Source organism: Camellia sinensis, chromosome 12, assembly GCF_055761805.1.
Source record: "Camellia sinensis isolate YWXY chromosome 12, ASM5576180v1, whole genome shotgun sequence".
NCBI lineage: Eukaryota > Viridiplantae > Streptophyta > Magnoliopsida > Ericales > Theaceae > Camellia > Camellia sinensis.
Genome location: NC_138972.1, coordinates 30,972,355 through 30,992,157, shown reverse-complemented (window position 1 = coordinate 30,992,157; position 19,803 = coordinate 30,972,355). Strand labels below are relative to the sequence as shown.

Sequence of the window (19,803 nt, the reverse complement as noted above, 5' to 3'; positions counted from 1 at the left end):
AGACCTTTCAAGAAAATGGAAAAAAAAAAAAAAAAAAATTGGTCTAACCTATTGTGTCCGACCGGTCAACAGCAATATATATATATATATATATATATATTACTTGTTGAGATTTTTTTTTGGACTTGAAATATTTGATTAAATTAAATTAAATTATTAATTTATTTTATTTATTATATATATATATATATATTCTTAACACACCCCTTAACACATCTATTGCACCATCACTCACTCTCTAAAATTAACAAACTCTTAACACACTTTAATATATATATTTGGGCATCTATTTTTGTCATTTTTTGTCATATAACACACCTTAACACACTTTTTTAGCCATCCCAACATAGATGCTTTGTTCTAGACTTGTCCAACAAGTTCCCTTATCTCAATGTTTCTTATCCATAACCCTTAATCCACTAATAAAGACAAAGGTCGTTCTCCTAACAAAGGCAAAGGAACAAATGACTAATTATTCTATGGACTAATTATATTACCATTTTTTTATAAGATATAAAGACTTTTAATTTTAAATTAAATTACATTTTAACACATATAATTATAAAATTGAATATTTTTTTTCAAATATTAATTTAACTATTTTATATTAATTTAGCTTAAGGTATTCAAAAAATAGATTATTATATAATTTTCGTAAAAATTATTTGGTGTGTTACAATCTTAATAATAATACAAGACATGAGGCAATATAAGAATAGAAAAATGTGGCGTTGAGGAGCTCTGAAGAGTGGGTTCCATCAGCTGCATTCAAGTTTCGTTTGACATTGATTATGGTAATCAATTTTTTTGTATTGAAAATTTTTTAGTCTGAATTTTTTAGTCTCATTTAGTTTTTGTTTTTGGATTTTTTTGATTTTTGTAAAAGAAAAAGTGTAATAATTACGATTTGGATGTGATATTTTATCTTATTAGTTTATATTACCTATTTTGTCTTTCTATACTACACTAAGAGAGTACTAATTGGTGAGCCGCACTGTGATGTTTTGGTCTTAAATTTTATTTATTTTTTTTAATTTCTACCTCATTAGTGCTCAATTAATGCTTCCAAATTAGAGAGATGAATCATTGCTATTAATTTAACCACAACCAGACTTCCATTCTCCTTTTTGATTGTTTCATTTATAATAAATAATTAGCACTTGACCAGTGTGATGTATAAAAATTTATTTTTAAAATAGAAAATTAATTTTGAATCTTAATATTTTATATAAAATATTTTAATAATTGAAAGTCACATATAAATAGATTTGTTAATGGCCGATGAAAATTTGTCGTTGTGTATGTGGTTCTATGTAAAAGGCTTATAAAAGTAATTTATTTCAAAGTTTAAAAAAAAAATGGCAAATTTTATAATATATAAATTATATCTTGGTTACAACTCATAATGTATTATTTTGGATATTAATTGAAAAGGTCTTGACTAATTTTTTATGTTTTTGGTTATGTCTAAAGTGATGTATTGAGTCTTTAATTATATTTCAATTAGTGTTTGATTATGATCTATTATAATATTTTTATATGACAATATTTTATAATTTAAATTATTTATTTTAATAATCTTGGTCTTAACGTTCTATAAAAATATTACTTGAATACTTATATATAATAAATTTAGTTAAATTATTTGTTTATTTTGACCATTTTAGTTCTATTGTGCTGTAAAAGTGTGATTATCATATAATGATTTCATATGATATATATATATATATATATATTAAATTATATGATAGTAAAACAAACACTCATTTTGATATTAAAAATAATAATTAAATTAGAAAAAGAATTAGTAATATAAAACTAAAAGTGATTCTAATTATTTAATTTTATTTTTCTTTTATATTTATTTGAAAAATAAAAATCTGTAGAAATATAACTACACAAAATTTATTTAAAAGATTAAATATAATTAAGAAGAAAATACAAAAATTAATTATGAAGAGTATGATTTTAATTATTTATTTCTGATAATATTAGCGCTATTGTTTTATAAAATTGTTACTTAAATACTTATATATATTAATTTTAGTTAAATTATTTGTGTATTTTGATAATTTTAGTTCTATCGTATTATAAAAGTGTAATTATCATATAATAATTTTGTATGATATATATTAAATTATAAAATAGTAAAATAAATACTCATTTTAATATTAAAAATAATAGTTAAATTAGTAACATAAAATTAAAATTAATTCAAACTATTTAATTTTCTTTTATATTCATTTGGAAAATAAAAATATGTAGAAATAAAAATTATATAAAATTTATTAAAAAAATTAAAAATATGTTATAGTTAGATTATCATATAACGATTTTATATGATATACATATATATATATATATATAATTATAAGATTGTAAAATAAACGCTCTTAATTAAATTAATATATCAACCATATAAAATAAATTAAACAACGACTATCTAAGAAAGAATCACATAACAGCATTTAAACCCAAAAAGAAAAAATAATGAAAACATCCAAACGATAGATACATTTCAATATGTGAAGTGATTAATCATCTGTAATATGATGTCAAAACATAAAAGAACTTACTGTTCAATAATTAAAAAAGTAATTCAAGCACGAAATCTAAATTTTAGAGGTTCCTCGAGAATATATATAGAAAAAAAAATATTTTTCAAATAGAGTCTATATAAAATAGGTAAAGTTAGTATAATTTAAATTAGGTTTTGGTTTGTGTAGAATTTTATATGTAATTAAGAAAATACATATTGACGCATATCTATTAGAAAAAAGTAAGCTCTTTTAATGTGCCATCTTAGTATAAGAAAACACTACTTTTAATTATATATATATATATATATGATGTAAGAAAGGAAATATAATTTCATATATAGGATCATTATAAAATTTAAACGACAAATCCATAATATATAATTGGTATTAGGGTATATAATAATGTACGAGAAAATAAATATATATATAATAAAATAAAAAGCAATTTAGCATTAAAAAAAAATCGTTATACCCTAAAAGAATTAATAAGAAAAACGTGACGCAAAATTGGTATTGGGTTGTGGATTATCTCAATTTACCATGAAAAATATATAGAAAAGAAATATTTGTCAAATAGAGTCCACATAAAATAGTTAAATTAGGTTTGGATTTGTGTAGAACTCTACATGTAATTAACAAAATACATACTGACGTGGCTCTCTTAAAAAAAAGTAAGCCCTGATAAGGTTTGTAGATTATCTCAATTTACGATGGAAAATATATGGAAAAGAAATATTTGTCAAATAGAGTCCATATTGTAATAATTCGTTCTGGCAGACCGCTCGAGCGGTCATTAGATCGCTCGAGTGTAGATGCATAGCTCTCAGTAATTTGCCAGTTTGCAAGCGAGACCATTCGAGTGATGAAGTGGTAGCTAGAACGTAGAAATTAGGCTTTCGGTATTTTCACTATAACTTTGCAAAACTTCTAGAACCTTGCGTTTGCTACTCGAGCAATGAAAAGTTCGCTCAAGCGGTATGTTCGGGACAGCTCACTTAAAAGTCGATCAAATCCATTTCTCTTTTACTTTTTCCACCCTCTTTTCTCTCTTTTTCTCTCTCACCCATTTTCAAAACCCTAGCCATAAAACACTTGATTTCTCTAGTTTTTACCTTAAATCCACCATAGATCCTTCAAGGAGGTTGAAAGGAAAGTTTGGATCAAGAGTTCCACTGATCGTTTTGCTATTTCATCAAAGTTGGAGTTGGGTTTTTACTTTTTGTCTTCATTCTTGAGGTAGGGATACTTTTAACTTGTTATATCTTTGATTTGAGACACATATGTAGTATTTTCATTATATATATATATATATATATAATGTGTTGTGTTAGTAAATGGGATTGATGAAAAGATGGCTATGCCTCATGATTATGGAAGAGTTTAGGTACATTATGGATTATTATTGTTGTTGATGATAAGAATTGGCCTTTAAACCAAGAAAGAGGAAAAACCCTTAATTTTTCCAAAACCCTGATTTTCGAATTTGTTCAATAAAAAGGGGTTTTGCTCAGTTAGTCTCTAAAACTTGAAATTTGGTGTATTGACTTAACTTTGATGTTGTAATATGAGATTTTGAAACTTTTTAACACAAAACCTTGAAATGGTGATGGTTGTGAATCGGAGAATCTATTGTTGATATGTAAATTATTGGATTGTTGTGAATTGAAATTACCTTAGGGAAATTGAGATTTGGAAATTCATGCATCATATACCTTTATAATTATATTTTGTAACTCATAAAACATTGATGTATGGAAGATGTTGGAATGGGGTAAACAGCGTATGAGTCCGGAGAGTGAGTCGAGCTTTGGTTTGAGTCGTGTAATGTATTTTGGTACCTGCGTGGGGAGTGAAGGTGCCTAATTGCCTTGTCTTGTGTATATCGCTGGATGAATGTGGAAAATGTTTTTGGGTGTCCATGAACCTATCGTTTTTGGAGTCAGCAAATGTGGAAAGGGAAGGTTTTGGTTGTCCATCGCTTCACCATTTTTAGAGCCGACAAATGTGTGACTATTTTCTGTATATTAATCTGTATATATATGTAAGGTTTGTGGCTCTTGCTTGGGACGTCATAGCATATTTACCACTCCACTTTTGTTGATAAAACTTGGAAATAGAAATCATGCATGGAACAAATTTTCGATTTTAAAAGGAGAAAACATGGACTGTATTCCAATAAGTGAATAGTATGATCATATGTATTTTGATTAATTATATAACTTCTTAAATGTATTCCTATTAGGCATTAGCTCATTCCAAAGCTAACCACCTTTTAGGAAAAGATGTTGATTCGCTACCTTAATGATTTGCCTGGGAAAAGGATTTTGGATGGGAGCACGAATGCTCTCCTTTGATGTTTATATGTTAAGCCTCGGGCTATTTTTGTATGAAAATGTAAAACTCAAATTTTGTATATTTAAGGATACTCCTTGAGAAGATTTTTTTTGGCTCTTTTCTTCTGTATCACTTCTTGTCTCTTGAAATATTTTATTTTATCAATGGATGTAAACGTACAATGATAATCACTGGAATAGTTCAATGGGGAAGAGGTAGTCTTGAAGTTTGTTTAATTATTATGGATTTGTTACTCTCTTCTATACATCTATATCGAGTTAAACCCAAGTAAGCATGATTCAAGAGGACATTTTTCTCAGGGCGTTACACATATAAAATAGATAAAGTTAATATAATTTAAATTAAGTTTGGATTTATGTAGAACTTTATATATAATTAATAAAATACACACTGACGTGGTTCTTTTAGAGAAAAAAAAAATGTCTTTATAATGTGCCACATAAATATGAAAACAAATACTATTTTTAATAATATATATATATATATATATATATGATAATAATATAAAAGATATGAGATGTATAATCTAGTAAAAGAGTCCACATTACTATTGTCATAGTCATTTTTAATCCTTGATTAAACAAGTCATTTAATTTTAATGCCTTTAAATAGTTTTAACCGTACTAAGTTAAATTGTTGCGTCAGCCAAGGATTGTCATGAATTGTAATCTTCATGATTAGTTATTTTTGGTAATAATGTCATTTGCTTCTTGACCGGTATAAGATGACAATGATGGAAACGAAATGATTTTTTTTTTAATTAGCAAAAGGAGAAAATTTATTGATAAAATGGAAATAAATACTTTTAGATCAATAAGTCAAGGTGACAAAATGCTTCATTGCCGACTAATATCCCAACTAAGTTGTCATGTACAAAGCTAGCAAATCATATGCACATCCAGACATAAAAATAAAAAAATCCCAAGAAGGTTAGCAAGGCACCGACCAACAACCACCAAACAAAATAAACCAGCAAAACAAACACCATCTAAATAAGTCTAAACAATCCAGCCAACAAAACTCAACAAGGCCAACAACAACCAACCAAGTAAAAGAAGTCGTCAATCCAAAGGAGGAAGCTACCACCCACCCATTCTGATTTGCTCAACCACCAAAAACTGAAGACAGCCCTCGAAACATGAACAGACGTTGATCAACCCGTATCGTTACTACTCCTAACAAGAATTTACAACCCATAGCAAAAAAATCGAAAAAACGCTCACAAAACCAACCGTCTATTTGCAAAAAATGAGCATGCATGAACCTGTATCTGCTCAATCTGATTTGCTGAAAATTGAGTACAAAGTCATTCACCATATAATCCTTGAAAATATTATTGGCCTTGGATTAACATGCTACTCTCAACTTAATCGCTTCAGTAATGGAATCCCAACTAGGTTGAATTCTTTCAAAAACTAGTTGATTTCTAGCAAACCCAATTGACCATAAAATTGCTAAAGGAATTACCTTCCAAACAGCTCTATGCCACTACAAAATTCTCATTCTAAGTTCTCATCCTTTAAGCATTCGCCAGGTATGAAAGCAGTGGGTCCATCTGTAAAAGTTGTCCTCCTTGAATACAACTTTAATACCACTTCCTGTGGAGAAGACTTCACCAAATCCTTGAAAATATTGTCATTCAGACTTTTCTGGTTTCAAAACACTTGCAAGTCAATTTGCTGAAGCCTTCTTCTAGTAGTGTTTGTTACATTCTCTCATCTTTCAATTTGATTTTATGGTTGCTCACAAAAATCAGAAGTTGGCCAAAAATTCAATTAGTATGATTATCTGAGTTTGTACTAATTTTTAGATACTCAATTATCAATCAATTTTTCCAAGAACATTAAAAATAGCTGGGGAAAAAAAAAAAAAAAAAAGAACTACTTAAAAAGCATAAATAAAATAGCCAATTAACCGTAGAAATACAAGGCATACTAAACCAATTAAAAAGAGCAAGCTCCAAAAAACAAGAAAAAAAAAAAAAAAAAAGCCAAACAGAGCATATATTACAATTCTATACTTGACTCACTGCATGTAGAAAATAGCTATGAATAAACCAAATGAAATAGCTACCGATCCACAAGGCAACTATAATAATCTAACTTAACAAGGAAACAGCAAGTCAATAACTAACCATACAGCCAATACATTGTTTTTTTCTTAGGAATTGGGAAGAACTTGCATCAGGTGATAAAAGGGAAGGAAAAAAAAAAAAAAAAATCATTCGTAAACTTCTTCAAGATAAAAAGACATTTCTTGATTATCAGTGCACAAACATTCACCAAAAACATGCATGGTGTATGTGTGGCTCCCTCTACATAAAATTCCTCATTGACATCAAAATAGCAATCAACCTCTGCGCCAAAAATAAGGAAAAGAAAAAAGAAAAAAAAGGGGGACAGTGAGTAGAGCACAAAGAGAAAGATGCAATCACTAAAAAAAGAACAACATATATACATATGAAAAAGAATATTACAAAGTAGCTAAATTTCAATACCCAAAATGACTCATCATGCATAGATTAAAAAATAAAATTTGAAATATAACAAATTAAAATATGTAAACACCGAGACATCTAAACTAGTTAATGAGTCCAATTTATATGACAAATTAACATAACAAAATAATTTCCCTGTATAGGATGAACAAATTAAACTACTATCTTAATTTAAATCATCACAATTTCTAGGCCCAGACAAGAAAAAACTGCTATCTACTCATTAATCTTCAAAACATATTTTAGATCAAAAAAGTAATAAGAAAAATGATTCCCTAGGAGGGGGACAAGACTGTTCAAAAAAAAGAGAGAGAAGGGGGACAAGAGTTCAATTACATAATTGAAAATTCAGATATTACTAGCGGTATTATTTGGGATTAGATATCAAACTAAACAACAAATAAACAAACAAAACAAGAATCAAGATGCGCGCTTACAATAGGGGGAGATCCATAGGCAGGCAATCTAGGAAGGAAGTAGGTTGATGGAACCCATAAGAATGGCAGCACAAGACAGATACACCGATTGTTGTAGAAATTCGAACTACAGTGCAATGAAGAAGAAGACTCTCATTGTCGAGCCACACAATGCAAAACACATCATCAGCAAGATGTGTTAGGGTCGTGTTCATTGCATGGGTATAGTCAGAAGTTTCACTTAGATATTGGCAAATCTTGAAATCTGCAATGGGCACGGATAACTTGTTTCCATGTACAAAATCACAAATATGAAGTTGTGGAAAATCATATTCAATCCAGTAAATTTGAGTGCCCACGACAATCGGCTTGCTTATAGAATTCATAAAGTGGACATCAAGAGCTATTTTTTCCCAATATTGATTTGCAACATCAAACATAAAAAGAGAACTCGATGCTCTGGCGCCAACCAAAATCTTTCCATCAGGAGCAGCTGTCGCAAATAAATTATTATAGCCAAGAGAAGATGGAGCATCATGTTTCAAAGGACTCCACTTACGCTTCCCTTTTCTTTTTCTGTTGCCTCCTCCTCCTCCTCCTTCTTCTTCTTCTTCTAAATTGGCGTTTAAAAATTCGCAACAAAGACCGGGAATGTTACTTTCGTTGCCACCGAAGACAAAAATTTTCCCATCAACCACCACCACAGCAGCATCTTCTCGGCCACAGATAGTGCGAGGACCTTTCTTCCAACCCTTCTCTGGATGATTAATATCAAAATAAATTACAAGGCGAGAGTTGTGAAAGCCACGACCGTCTTCATCAGTGTGACTCCCCCCAAACCTATATATTCTAGACCCTACCATGGCTGAGCAGGTACCATATTCACGGTCGGCTTTACCATTCTCCAACTGAGCGATGAGAGGTAGAGTCGCTGGATTTTCTCCTCTATGCCGCTCATCGTGATTGACAGCAAGACGAGCTGCTCGCAGTTCAGGAGTCGGAAAGTTTTGAACAAATCTTTTTCCGCTCATCTCCTTTCTCTCTTTCTCATTATTATTATTGCTAGATAGATTGAGCATGTACCATTCTTTGATGTTGTAAGAATCGTCAAACTCAGCGGCGGATAAACAGAAATATTTGTCATATATAGGAGGCTGTGGATTTTCTGTACATCTCACGATAACCGGTCCTCCTCTGTTCCTTCTCCCCATATCTATCGACCGCCGAGACGATGATGATGATGCCATCTAAGAAACGAATTAAAGTTGAAGACATCATTAACGCAGAGCAGAATTAAGGCTAAAAGACTTGATTTTTATAAAAGATTAAACTTTTACACAAACCACAACTTAAAAAAAAAAAAAAAAAACACAGGATGCATAATACTTACCTGAGTAGATTGGGCTGTCGGAGTCGAAATCGTTAAAGGAAGAAACGATTAAAAGAAAGGGAAGCTGTTACGGCTGTCGGAGCTTCTCAGCGACGAGAATCTATGGCCACTGGTGGACGAGAATCTATGGCCACTGGTGAGGGCTTTGGGGAAGCAAATCGCTATGGTTGAGGTAGGGAAAACTTATCGCAGTGGTGGATATAAGGAAGAAGATTTACACAGAGAGAGAGAGAGAGAGAGAGAGTTGCACCAAGAGGTTTTAGGTTGGGGTTGGGTTTCTTTCCAAAAAAAAAAAAAAATCAAAATAATAAAATAAATCTTGAATTTTTAATTTTATCAATTTAAATTATAATATTTTAATTTTTTTTAATTTAAATTATTCATCTATTTGTATTAAGTAAAATCGATAAAAAAATATTTTAATTTTTAAACTCAATATAAATATTCATAAAATGTTTAATATATATTTTTTTATTAAATTTAATGACTAAAACACATATTTTTTTGAATAATGCTTGGGACCCCCTTTTGGGGGTCACCCCTTCACCCCCCTTTGCCACGTGGCGGGTGGTGATTGGGGGAGCAGGAAAAAAAAGAAAAAGTAACCAATGAGAGAGAGGGGGGTCAAAGGGGGTGAGGGGAAAAGGGGGGATGAATCATTGTTGTATTTTTTTTTATCAATTTTATTTAATGAAAATAAACAAATAGTTTAGATTAAAAATAAATCAAAAGTTTAGAGTTTAAATTGATAAAATTAAAAAATTAGGATTTATTTTATCATAAGTCTCAAATTCAAATTTTTTTTTTTTTTTTTTTTGTAATTTTCAAAAAAAAAAAAAAGTTTGGGGCTCGAGTATGGGTGGACTTGGGTTTTGGGTTTTGGTAGATTAGGGATTTGGTAAAGCGTAACTTATTAGGTAAAAATAGTTTAAATAAATTAAAAATAATTGATTATTTGAAAGATGTCAGTGGATATTTTTTAACTTATACTTTTTGGATTATTAATTTTTAACTTACAATACATTACACATTTACCGGTCCATAATCTAAATTTGAGACTGTTATTTATGCCCGTGATATTTATCATGTGTCCTATTTTTGATAATTTAAATTGTTCATTTTATAATGCTACGATTATTGAATTGACCTAATTATTATTTTTATTTTTTATTGAGTAATTAATGTAGAACAAGAATTATATATTTTTTTATGTTTTTGTTGGGGACAATTATAAATAAAAAAAACTAAAAAAAAAAAAAAACTCCAAGCTTTGAGTCTTTTAACAAAAACAAATCATGAATTTTCAATTTTCTCAATTTAAAAGCTAATATTTTGATTCATTTTTAATTTAAACTATTCACCTTTTTTTCATTAAGTAAAAACCAATTGAAAAATAATATTATTGTCATTAAATTCAACGTAGGTATACATAAAATGTCTAAAATATCAATTCAATGACTAAAATGTAATTTTTTTTTATCAATTTTACTTAACGAAAATAGAAAAATAATTTAAGTTGAAAATAAATTAAAATTTTAAGATTTAAATTGATAAAATTAAAAATTTATTTTATTATAAGAGTTAAACTTTGGATTTTGTTTTTTATAATTGTCCCTTTTTATTTTTTATAATTTTAGAATTAAATTTGCATAGAATTTTAAATAGTTTAGATTTTTAATTTCATGTTCTCTTTTGTTTCCTAATTTGTATTGATTTAAGTTTCTTAATTTCTCTTTAGTTTCCTAATTTGTATAATTTAAGTTTCCAATTATTTTTCAACATATTTAGCCTTTGTTTGAAATATAAATTGATTTTTAAACTTTTTAACTATTTTAATATATGCTTAAAAAATTTTATTTGGAATAGGTTTTTTAAGAAATCTATGGCCACTGGTGGACGAGAATCTATGGCAGCTGGTGCGGGCTTTGGGGAAGCAAATCGCTATGGTTGAGGTAAGGAAAACAGATCACAGTGGTGGATATTAAAGGAAGAAGATTGAGAGAGAGAGAGAGAGAGAGAGAGAGAGAGGGGAAGTGTTGTTTTGGAAATTGATATAAAGTCCGTGTTTGGCAAGGGCTTTTTTGGTTATTTTAGTCACAAAAAATAAAATAGGCTATTTTATCCATAACAAACAAAACATCGCATCCAACCTATAATCATTACATTCTTCTCTCACAAAAAAAGTCAAAAAAGCCAAAAAGTCAAAAAGCCCTTCCCAAACCAAGCTTTTTAGCCCAGGCTAAAATAACTAAAAAAGCCAAAAAGCCAACCCACTTCCCAAACGGAGGCAAAGTTGATTTTTTAAAATATTTTTAATTTTTAGTTTTATAAAAAAATAAAAGGACGTTATGACATAAAAATGTTTAAAATAAAAATTATTCTTTGTTAGTGTTTAGGAAGTGATTATTTTTTAGATTTTTTAGTTATTTAATTATTTTAGTTTTTATGTTTGGAAAGATAAGATGATTTTTTTTGTTATTGTTGTATTGAAAAATATGTTTAAAATAATTGTATAATACAAAATGACCAAAGTGTCCCTACAAAAAAAATAAAATAAAAAATAAAAGGATGTAGTCGCTGTGGCAGTTACTGTCACAACCCAGTTTGTTTCTATGAAATGAAAAAAAAGTACATCTAGGTTCAAAAAAAAAAAAAACAGATTGGTATGAGGCTGATGTGTAACCTAAGGGTAAAATTGCATTTTTATCCGTTAGTTGAGTCCAGCTGGACAGCCTCACTATAGCCTCAGCTACAGTAAGGCTATTTTCTTTTTTTTTTTTTTTTTTGACAAACGGGCTAAAATAGCCTATTCCACGGCTTCCCAAACACTGCCAAATCAGATCCCAAAGGCGGGTTTGGGTTTGGGTTTGGGTTTGGGTTTGGGTTTAGGTTTGGGTTTGGGTTTCTTTCTCAAAAAAAAAAAAGAAAAAATTGGTCTAGGGTCCCTCCCCCACTTTTTGTAAGGAAAGAGATCTACAAAATTATTTTTTGATGTCTAAGGTCCTCCCATCTATCACAGAGAAATTCAGCCCCCTTCCTTTTGTCTACTCTCACTCATCACCACGATCAAACACGCACAGAGAGAGAGAGAGAGCCATGTCGATGACCGCCGACCTCGACGAAACACTCCTCATCGGCAGCTCCTCTTTCCCTTACTTCATGCTCGTCGCCGTAGAAGTGATTCCATTGGAGACAACAACACCCCAATCCCTACACTGTAGCCCAGACAAAAAAGTAGCCTCACCTCACCAATCTCTACTTTCTCGGCTGTTTGTTTCTCGGGAAACTAGTTTCCTGATTGGAAATCCTGAGAAAATGGAGAAGGTCAAGAAAGGTGCAGGTGGAAGAAAGGTCGGCGGTCCGAAGAAGAAACCTGTTTCCCAGTCCGTCAAAGCCGGCCTCTAGTTCCCGGTCGGCCGGATCGGCCGATACTTGAAGAAAGGCCGCTACTCTCAGCACGTCGGAACTGGCGCTCCGGTCTACCTCGCCGCCGTGCTCGAGTACCTCGCTGCTGAGGTCTCTCTCTCTCTCTCTCAAAATCTGTGAATCTTCACTGAGCTTGTTCTGTGGAATTTTTTTGGGCAAAATTGGTCTGAGTCTTGTGTTTAATTGTTAGATTTTTTTTTATTAATTTTAGTTGTTTCGAAATTGTTGAGCAAAGTTCTGATATTTTTTGGTTGTTGAGTTGGATCTAATCTAGTAGTTTTGCCTTTTCTGTTGAAAAGTCCTAAAAATGTACCGTTTGGGTGCTGAGAATATGCCATGCTGAACTGTATAGGTTTTAGTTTAGTTTAGTTTGACGAGACAGGGTAAAGTAAAACCTTGAAATTTCAACTTTTAGGCCTGGATCAAGTGCAATTTATGATTGATTCTCTTATTCTGAAAGCAAAAATTGCTATGATTGAATCCAGAGAAATTCTCTGGTGATGAGATTTTCTCTGTGTCTTTTCTGTATTTTTTGGGAATTTCTCTGGGTTGTGGAGTCCAGAATTTCTCTGGGTTGAGAGAATTACTGTAGAAAGATTTGTCTGGGAATTTCTCTGGGTTGGAAAATTTCTCTGGTTATCTGTCTATGAGTGTGTTTTGGTTAGCTCCTCAGTTCATCATTCTTGGGATTGAAGATGGGTTTACACTTGTTAGCCTACAAGAGTATTTCTATGATCAAATTAGAGTTTTTGAATCTGTAATAGGCTTCATTGCATTTTTCTAGGTATCAACATTTGTTTAACCCCTCTCTCTCTTTCTCTATTTAATGTGTTTTGTGTGTGCATTGTTTTTCTCTGGTTTGGAGTCCAGAGAAATTCTAGAAATTTCTCTGGGAGAAAACTAAAGAAATTTGCAAATCAGAGAAATTTAAAGAGAATTGGACCAGAGAAATTCAAAATTTCTCTGGACTCAACTAATGCATAAGAGAAATACTGAGAAATTTTAGAAAGAATTGAGCCAGAGAAATTATGAGAAATTCAGAATTGCTGTAGACTTTCTAGAGAAATTTGGTACAGAGAAATTTGGGCCAGAATTTCTCTGGACCAATTTTCTCTGGACTGAAATTTCTCTGGACCAATTTTCTCTGGACTGAAATTTCTCTGGACCAATTTTCTCTGGACTGAAATTTCTCTGGACTGAAATTTCTCTGGATCAAGGTTGAGGGACTTTAGACATTATGAAAATATTGTTGAGGGACCTTAGACATTATGAAAATATTTGGTGTCCTTTATGCTATAAAATCATAATACCAGGGATCTTAAAAAAAAAACCCCAAAAAAAAAAAGTAAGGATTGGTTTGGGGTGTCTTAAAAAAATGTATTTTTTATGTTTTTATAAAAAGATGTACAGAAAAGTAAAGAGGTGATATAATGAAAAAAAGATAAAAAGATGGATTATATAAGTTACCCCAAACCAAGCCTAAGTCAAAATAACAAAATTAATCTTGAATCTTTAATTTTGTCAACTTAAACTATAATATTTTTATTTTTTTTTCTTAATTTAAAATATTCATCTATTTGTAATAAGTAAAATTGATGAAAAAAAAAATATTTTAATTGTTAAACTCAATATAGATATTTATAAAATGTCTAACATATATTTTTTTATTAAATTTAATGACTACAACATTTTTTTTTTCAATTTTATTTAATGAAAATAAATAAATAGTTTAGATTAAAAATAAATCAAAAATTTAGAGTTTAAATTGACAAAATTAAAATTTTAAGATTTATTTTATCACAAGACTCAAATCCAAAAAAAAAAAATTTGTAATATTCCCAAAAAAAAACAAAAACAAAATTGGGTTGGGGTTCAGTATGGGTGGACTTGAGTTTTGGGTTTCGGTAGATTTGGGATTTAAATTGTAATTTATTAGGTAAAAATAGTTTAAGTAAATAAAAAATAACTAATTATTTGAAAGATGTCAGAAAGTATTTTTTGACTTGTACTTTTGGAATTATCAATTTTTAACTTACAATACATTATGCATTCTCCAGTCCATAATCTAAATTTGAGGTTGTTATTTATGCATGTGGTGTTTATCATGTGTCCCGTTCTGATAATTTAAATTATTCATTTTATAATGTTACGATTATTGAATTGATCTAATTATTATTTTTGTTTTTTATTGAGTAATTAATGTAGAACAAGAATTATATATTTTTTTATGTTTTTATTTGGGACAATTATAAATAATAATAAAAAAAAAACTCTAAGGTTTCTTTTAACAAAATAAATCATGAGTTTTTAATTTTGTCAATTTAAACGCTAATACTTTGATTTATTTTTAATTTAAACCGTTCACCTTTTTCATTAAGTAAAAACCGATTGAAAAATAATATTTTAGTCATTAAATTCAATGTTGGTATACATAAAATGTCTAAAATATCAATTCAATGACTAAAATGTAATTTCTTTTTTTTTTTTTATAAATTTTACTTAATCAAAATAGAAAAATAATTTAAGTTAAAAATAAATCAAAAGTTTTAAATTGATAAAATTAAAAATTAAAAATTTATTTTATTTCAAGGGTTAAACTTTGGATTTTTTTTTTATAATTATCCCTTTTTATTTTTTTATAATTTTAGAATTAAATTTGCATAGAATTTTAAATAGTTTAGATTTTTAATTTCATATTCTCTTTAGTTTCCTAGTTTATATTGATTTAAGTTTTCTAATTTATTTAGAATTATTTTTCTACAAACTTATGTGTTTCATTCATTCGATTAATAATATACATACGGATGGTAAAGACGAGAAAAATTAAAATTTTTCTTAATGGAATGGAGGTATAATAAATTCATATTATTTATAATAAAGTTCTTAGATTATTTATAATAAAGTTTTTAGAGATTGTCTATCTTTCTAGTTTAGACCTTTGTCAATTATTTTTCAACACATTTAGTTGTCTCAGTTTGCATGTACCAATCCTCAAGCTGCCATAGTGTCAAGAGATCGGAAAAATTATTTGGTACTCTTAGGTACTGTAACGTGCCTTTTCCATCAATCACAACATTGTTGGGATACCACGTAGCAATATTCTCTGATCAACCAATAACTTCTTGAGAAAAATACAATTTGCCCGATACATGAGGTTTATATGAGAACGCACCGTAGGTTAAATGAAATTAGAAAAGGAGATGTTGTTGTCCAAGTCACAACCGGCTGCAGTGAGTTTGGTGAATGCCCATTCCCATTTTTTATTTTTTTTATTTTATGATTTGAACGGTTCATATTATAAAATTTATTAAGTAAATTATTCATGTAAAAAATTAAATTGATTGAAAATCAAAATCTCTATAATAAGAATACATTTGTTTTTTAAAAAATAAACGGATAACATTATTCTTATAATTTTTAAAAATAATTAGGATCCGATCATAGGCCTACAAATGTTTGATTAATTTGATTTTTTTACATAAATGATATGCTCAAGGAATCCTATAACATAAACTATTTGAATTATCACCCACAAAAAAAAAAAAAAAAAAAAACTCGGAATGGCCTCTACGAAAACTCAGAATAAGATGCTGTGACTTGGAGTTACAACAGTATCCCATGTCCATGAAATTAGATTCCTAAACCCAATTAAGGAATGCAATGTTGCGATCATCTTGATTTGCGTGCACACAGGTCTGATCTGATTCAGTTGGATTGGATAGCTAAGAGATGGACTCTCTGAGACAAAAATATATAGTTTGGTGTGATTGCCGCTCTTATTAAAATTTAGAGTTGGTTTTGGATGTTCTAAAAAAATATATTTTTTGTATTTTTATGAAAAGATGTGTAAAAAAGTAGAAAGGTGATTTGATAAAAAAAAGATAAAAAGATAGATTATATAGGTTATGCCAAACCTAACCTTACTTATGCTGCTCTTTTTAGCCAATTATCACTAAGGCTCCGTATGGATAGATGTGGATTTTAAATCAAAAGATTTGAAGTTAAATGGATAAAAAACAAAACAATGGAAGAAGATAGGTTGACATAGAAGATATATATTGTGTTAGGATCATGGTAGAAAAAGAATTAATCCTTAGCTTGATTTCAAATAACTACTTTTATGTATTTATTTTAAATCTATCATGATAATGTTATTTAACATAATCTTCAAATACATAAGTAAATTATTATATCTAAATTTGAGTTATTGTCTTTGAATGATCAAGGTCAAGTCCCTAGGTTTGAAATACAAAACCATCCAAACAGACCTTAAGTTTTTTCTTTCAACTTCCATAAACACAGATATGGATTTTAGCTACCATATGAACAGCAATTCGTAGACTGTAACAATGGCTAGAAGTGATTTCTGAGAATACACAAAAAGAAATAAACTTTAAATTTTCAAACTTGAAGGCTTTATTAGTTGTGAGAAACAACAAAACGTACTTAACTCAATTAAGCCCAATACAATCATTTGATCAAGTTGGAGTTAAGTTTCCACAGCATAAGATACAAAACTATCATTCCCTTCGCTTCCACATTCTTTTCAAAACCAAATGGAGCACAAGATTATTCTAAAATTACAATAAATAAAAATCTAAACAACTCTACTTAACCAAAAACAGCCTTTTTTCTTGGGATTGTCTACATAGATCCATTTCCCCCGGTTGACTCTTATTAGAAGTCCTAGCCATTTCCTCCAATGTTAATCATTCTACATTTCACATGGTCATATGGTTGTCCCGCATTTTATTGTCAATTGGTGTCCCTTTCTAATTATTGTTTCCCTAAATCATGAATGAATTAGCATAAATAAACTAGAAATAAAAAAAATAAAAAATAAAAATAGAATGTGGGTTAATTTTGCTCTCAATATCATATTAAGTTATTAAGAACACATTATTTAGAAAATTCTCTCTCCCACACACACACTCACTCCCACAAGTACACTAACACTACAGTTCTATAATCTCTCGACATCTAATTTAGCAAAATACATAAGCCTCATCAAGATATCAGGTACATAAACAAAGAAATTGGGTACCTTGAGACTAAAAAAATATTATCACAAACCAAAAAAATAATTGTAAATACTCGCAGATCGGTTTTGTGCAGTTTGCGGTTCTGTTTTGACCCGCCCGCATGTATGCAGTTTGGGAAAAAGTCAAACCGCAACCGCCAGCAGTGCGGTTTGCGGTTTGTGCGGAGAGGTTTGCGGTTTAGATTTTTTCTTTTAAAATTAATTTTTGAGTTTTTTTTCCTATTTTATAAATATTTATTTTGGGTCATTTTCTTCCAATTTTCTAATAATACAAAATTAAAGTACAAGATCTAGTATCATTGGCAACTGCTGAGGAAATGAACGTGAGATGTAAACAAAACTCACACAAGATGTAAACAAAACCATTTTAGCAATTTTAGAATCACTACAGTCAAATATTATCATCATAGCTATTCGATACATACTATAAAATTAAATAACTCAATTGTTAAACACATGAGAAATGCAAAAGAGAAAAGTAAGTGGTAACTCACAGGTGTCTAAGATATGCAAATCCTTCCGTATTCCCAAACACAAACAGATTATCTGCCAGTGGTACAGCTATGGCTGTCCCTGGGCATCGGTGGTGTGCCTTTTATCACAGGTTGACCCCATGCCCGTGTAGCTGCACACAACAATATACATATAAGAAGAAAAAAAATCTATATAAATGCCAACAGTCCATGTTTTTTATAAAAAAAAAAATTAAAAAAAAATATATATATATATATATATTGAGCTAAGTGCGTGCGGGTTGCGGCGGGTGCTGTTCAAACTCACAACCCGCCTGCAACCCGCAAATCTTATATATTTCAAACCGCACCCTACCCTATTCACTTTGTGAAACCGCTCATACATGTGCAGTTCGTATCGGGTAGGACGGATTGTGCTGGTTGGATAATCCTATACCCAGCCCTAGCAAGTGGGTACCTAGAAATTGAGATCTAAGGCCAAGTTTGGCAATATCAAAATAATCTATCTTTTTATCTTTTTTTTATCACATCACCTCTCTACTTTTCTACACATTTTTTCGTAAAACGACAAAAAATACACTTATTTAAGTCATCCCAAACAACCTCAGGAGATGATCAGCTGTCAAGCACATAAATGCAAAGTCAGAGATTTCCCCAATGTGACAACTTTGTATGACCCAATTTCTTCATACGCACGCACGCATGCATGCACCCACTCTCCACTTCTGCAAAGCAAAAAACAAAATCAAAATGACCGCCTCGTTTGGGAACAGGCTTTTTTAGTACTTTTTTGATTTTTTGACTAAAGTATGATAGTAAAAAAAAAATTAGTATGTTTGGAATGACTTTTTGATTTTTTATGAAAAGATGTTTAAAAAGTAAAGAGAAAATGGAATTTTTGATTTTTAGTATAGATTGTTGTCTTTTTTATTTGTTTAATGACTTTTTGACTTTTAAACTAAAAAATGATGTTGCCAAACGAATCTCCTCATAAACCAATATGAAATCGAGTTCTAAATTAATGATAAGCCAAATGAAGAATGTGATTTTTATAGTAATTCAAGGACTAACAAACCAAGAGAGCTTTGAGGGAATGACCTCGCAATGAAGCCGTGGAGGAGAACATCAACTCATTTGCAGAAAAGAAGAAAACAGTCAGAACAGAAAACATAAATTTGGTATAAATCCTATTTTTCACTCTTGTATTGAAGCATAATAGTTTACTTTTTTAAAAGAATAAAAAATAAAACTTTTATTGCCTAGCTGATAAATAAAATAAAATTAATGCTTAAAAAAAAGCATATTTTTTCAACTTTTTAATCGTGTTCTTCTTAAGAGTAATTAAAATGGCCTTTTAGTGAAAAAAATGAATTTGCCAAAAGCCCATTAAAAAAAATTAGTGGAATGAATTTTTTTAATCAATAAGTTGACTTAGTAGTCCATGTCAAATAAAATTGAAATTTTATATGTCATTTAAATAAAGTTTAAAACATTTTTATTTCATTTTTTAAAAATATTTTTGTTTATAAATCATTGTTCACTTGAAATATAAGGTCATATTTGATAACGTTTACAATTTTTTTTTTTATTTATAAAGAAAAAATCATATATATGCTTATTTTGATAAAAACAAAAGAAAAATACATAGAAATACATCTGTTTAAA

The 19,803-nt window shown here is 29.6% G+C and overlaps 1 protein-coding gene across 1 annotated transcript; it reads right to left on the bottom strand.

The window, feature by feature from the left end:
- Positions 1 to 6,998: 6,998 nt before the first annotated feature.
- LOC114321985 (uncharacterized) lies at positions 6,999 to 9,428 on the bottom strand. The gene is made up of 3 exons (XM_082898276.1): positions 9,199 to 9,428; positions 7,830 to 9,055; positions 6,999 to 7,251 (listed from the first exon to the last, which is right to left on the bottom strand). The coding sequence occupies exons 2-3, from the start codon at positions 9,053 to 9,055 to the stop codon at positions 7,245 to 7,247; spliced, it is 1,233 nt and encodes a 410-aa protein (XP_082754402.1). The 5' UTR covers positions 9,199 to 9,428; the 3' UTR covers positions 6,999 to 7,244.
- Between the last annotated feature and the right edge of the window lie 10,375 nt (positions 9,429 to 19,803).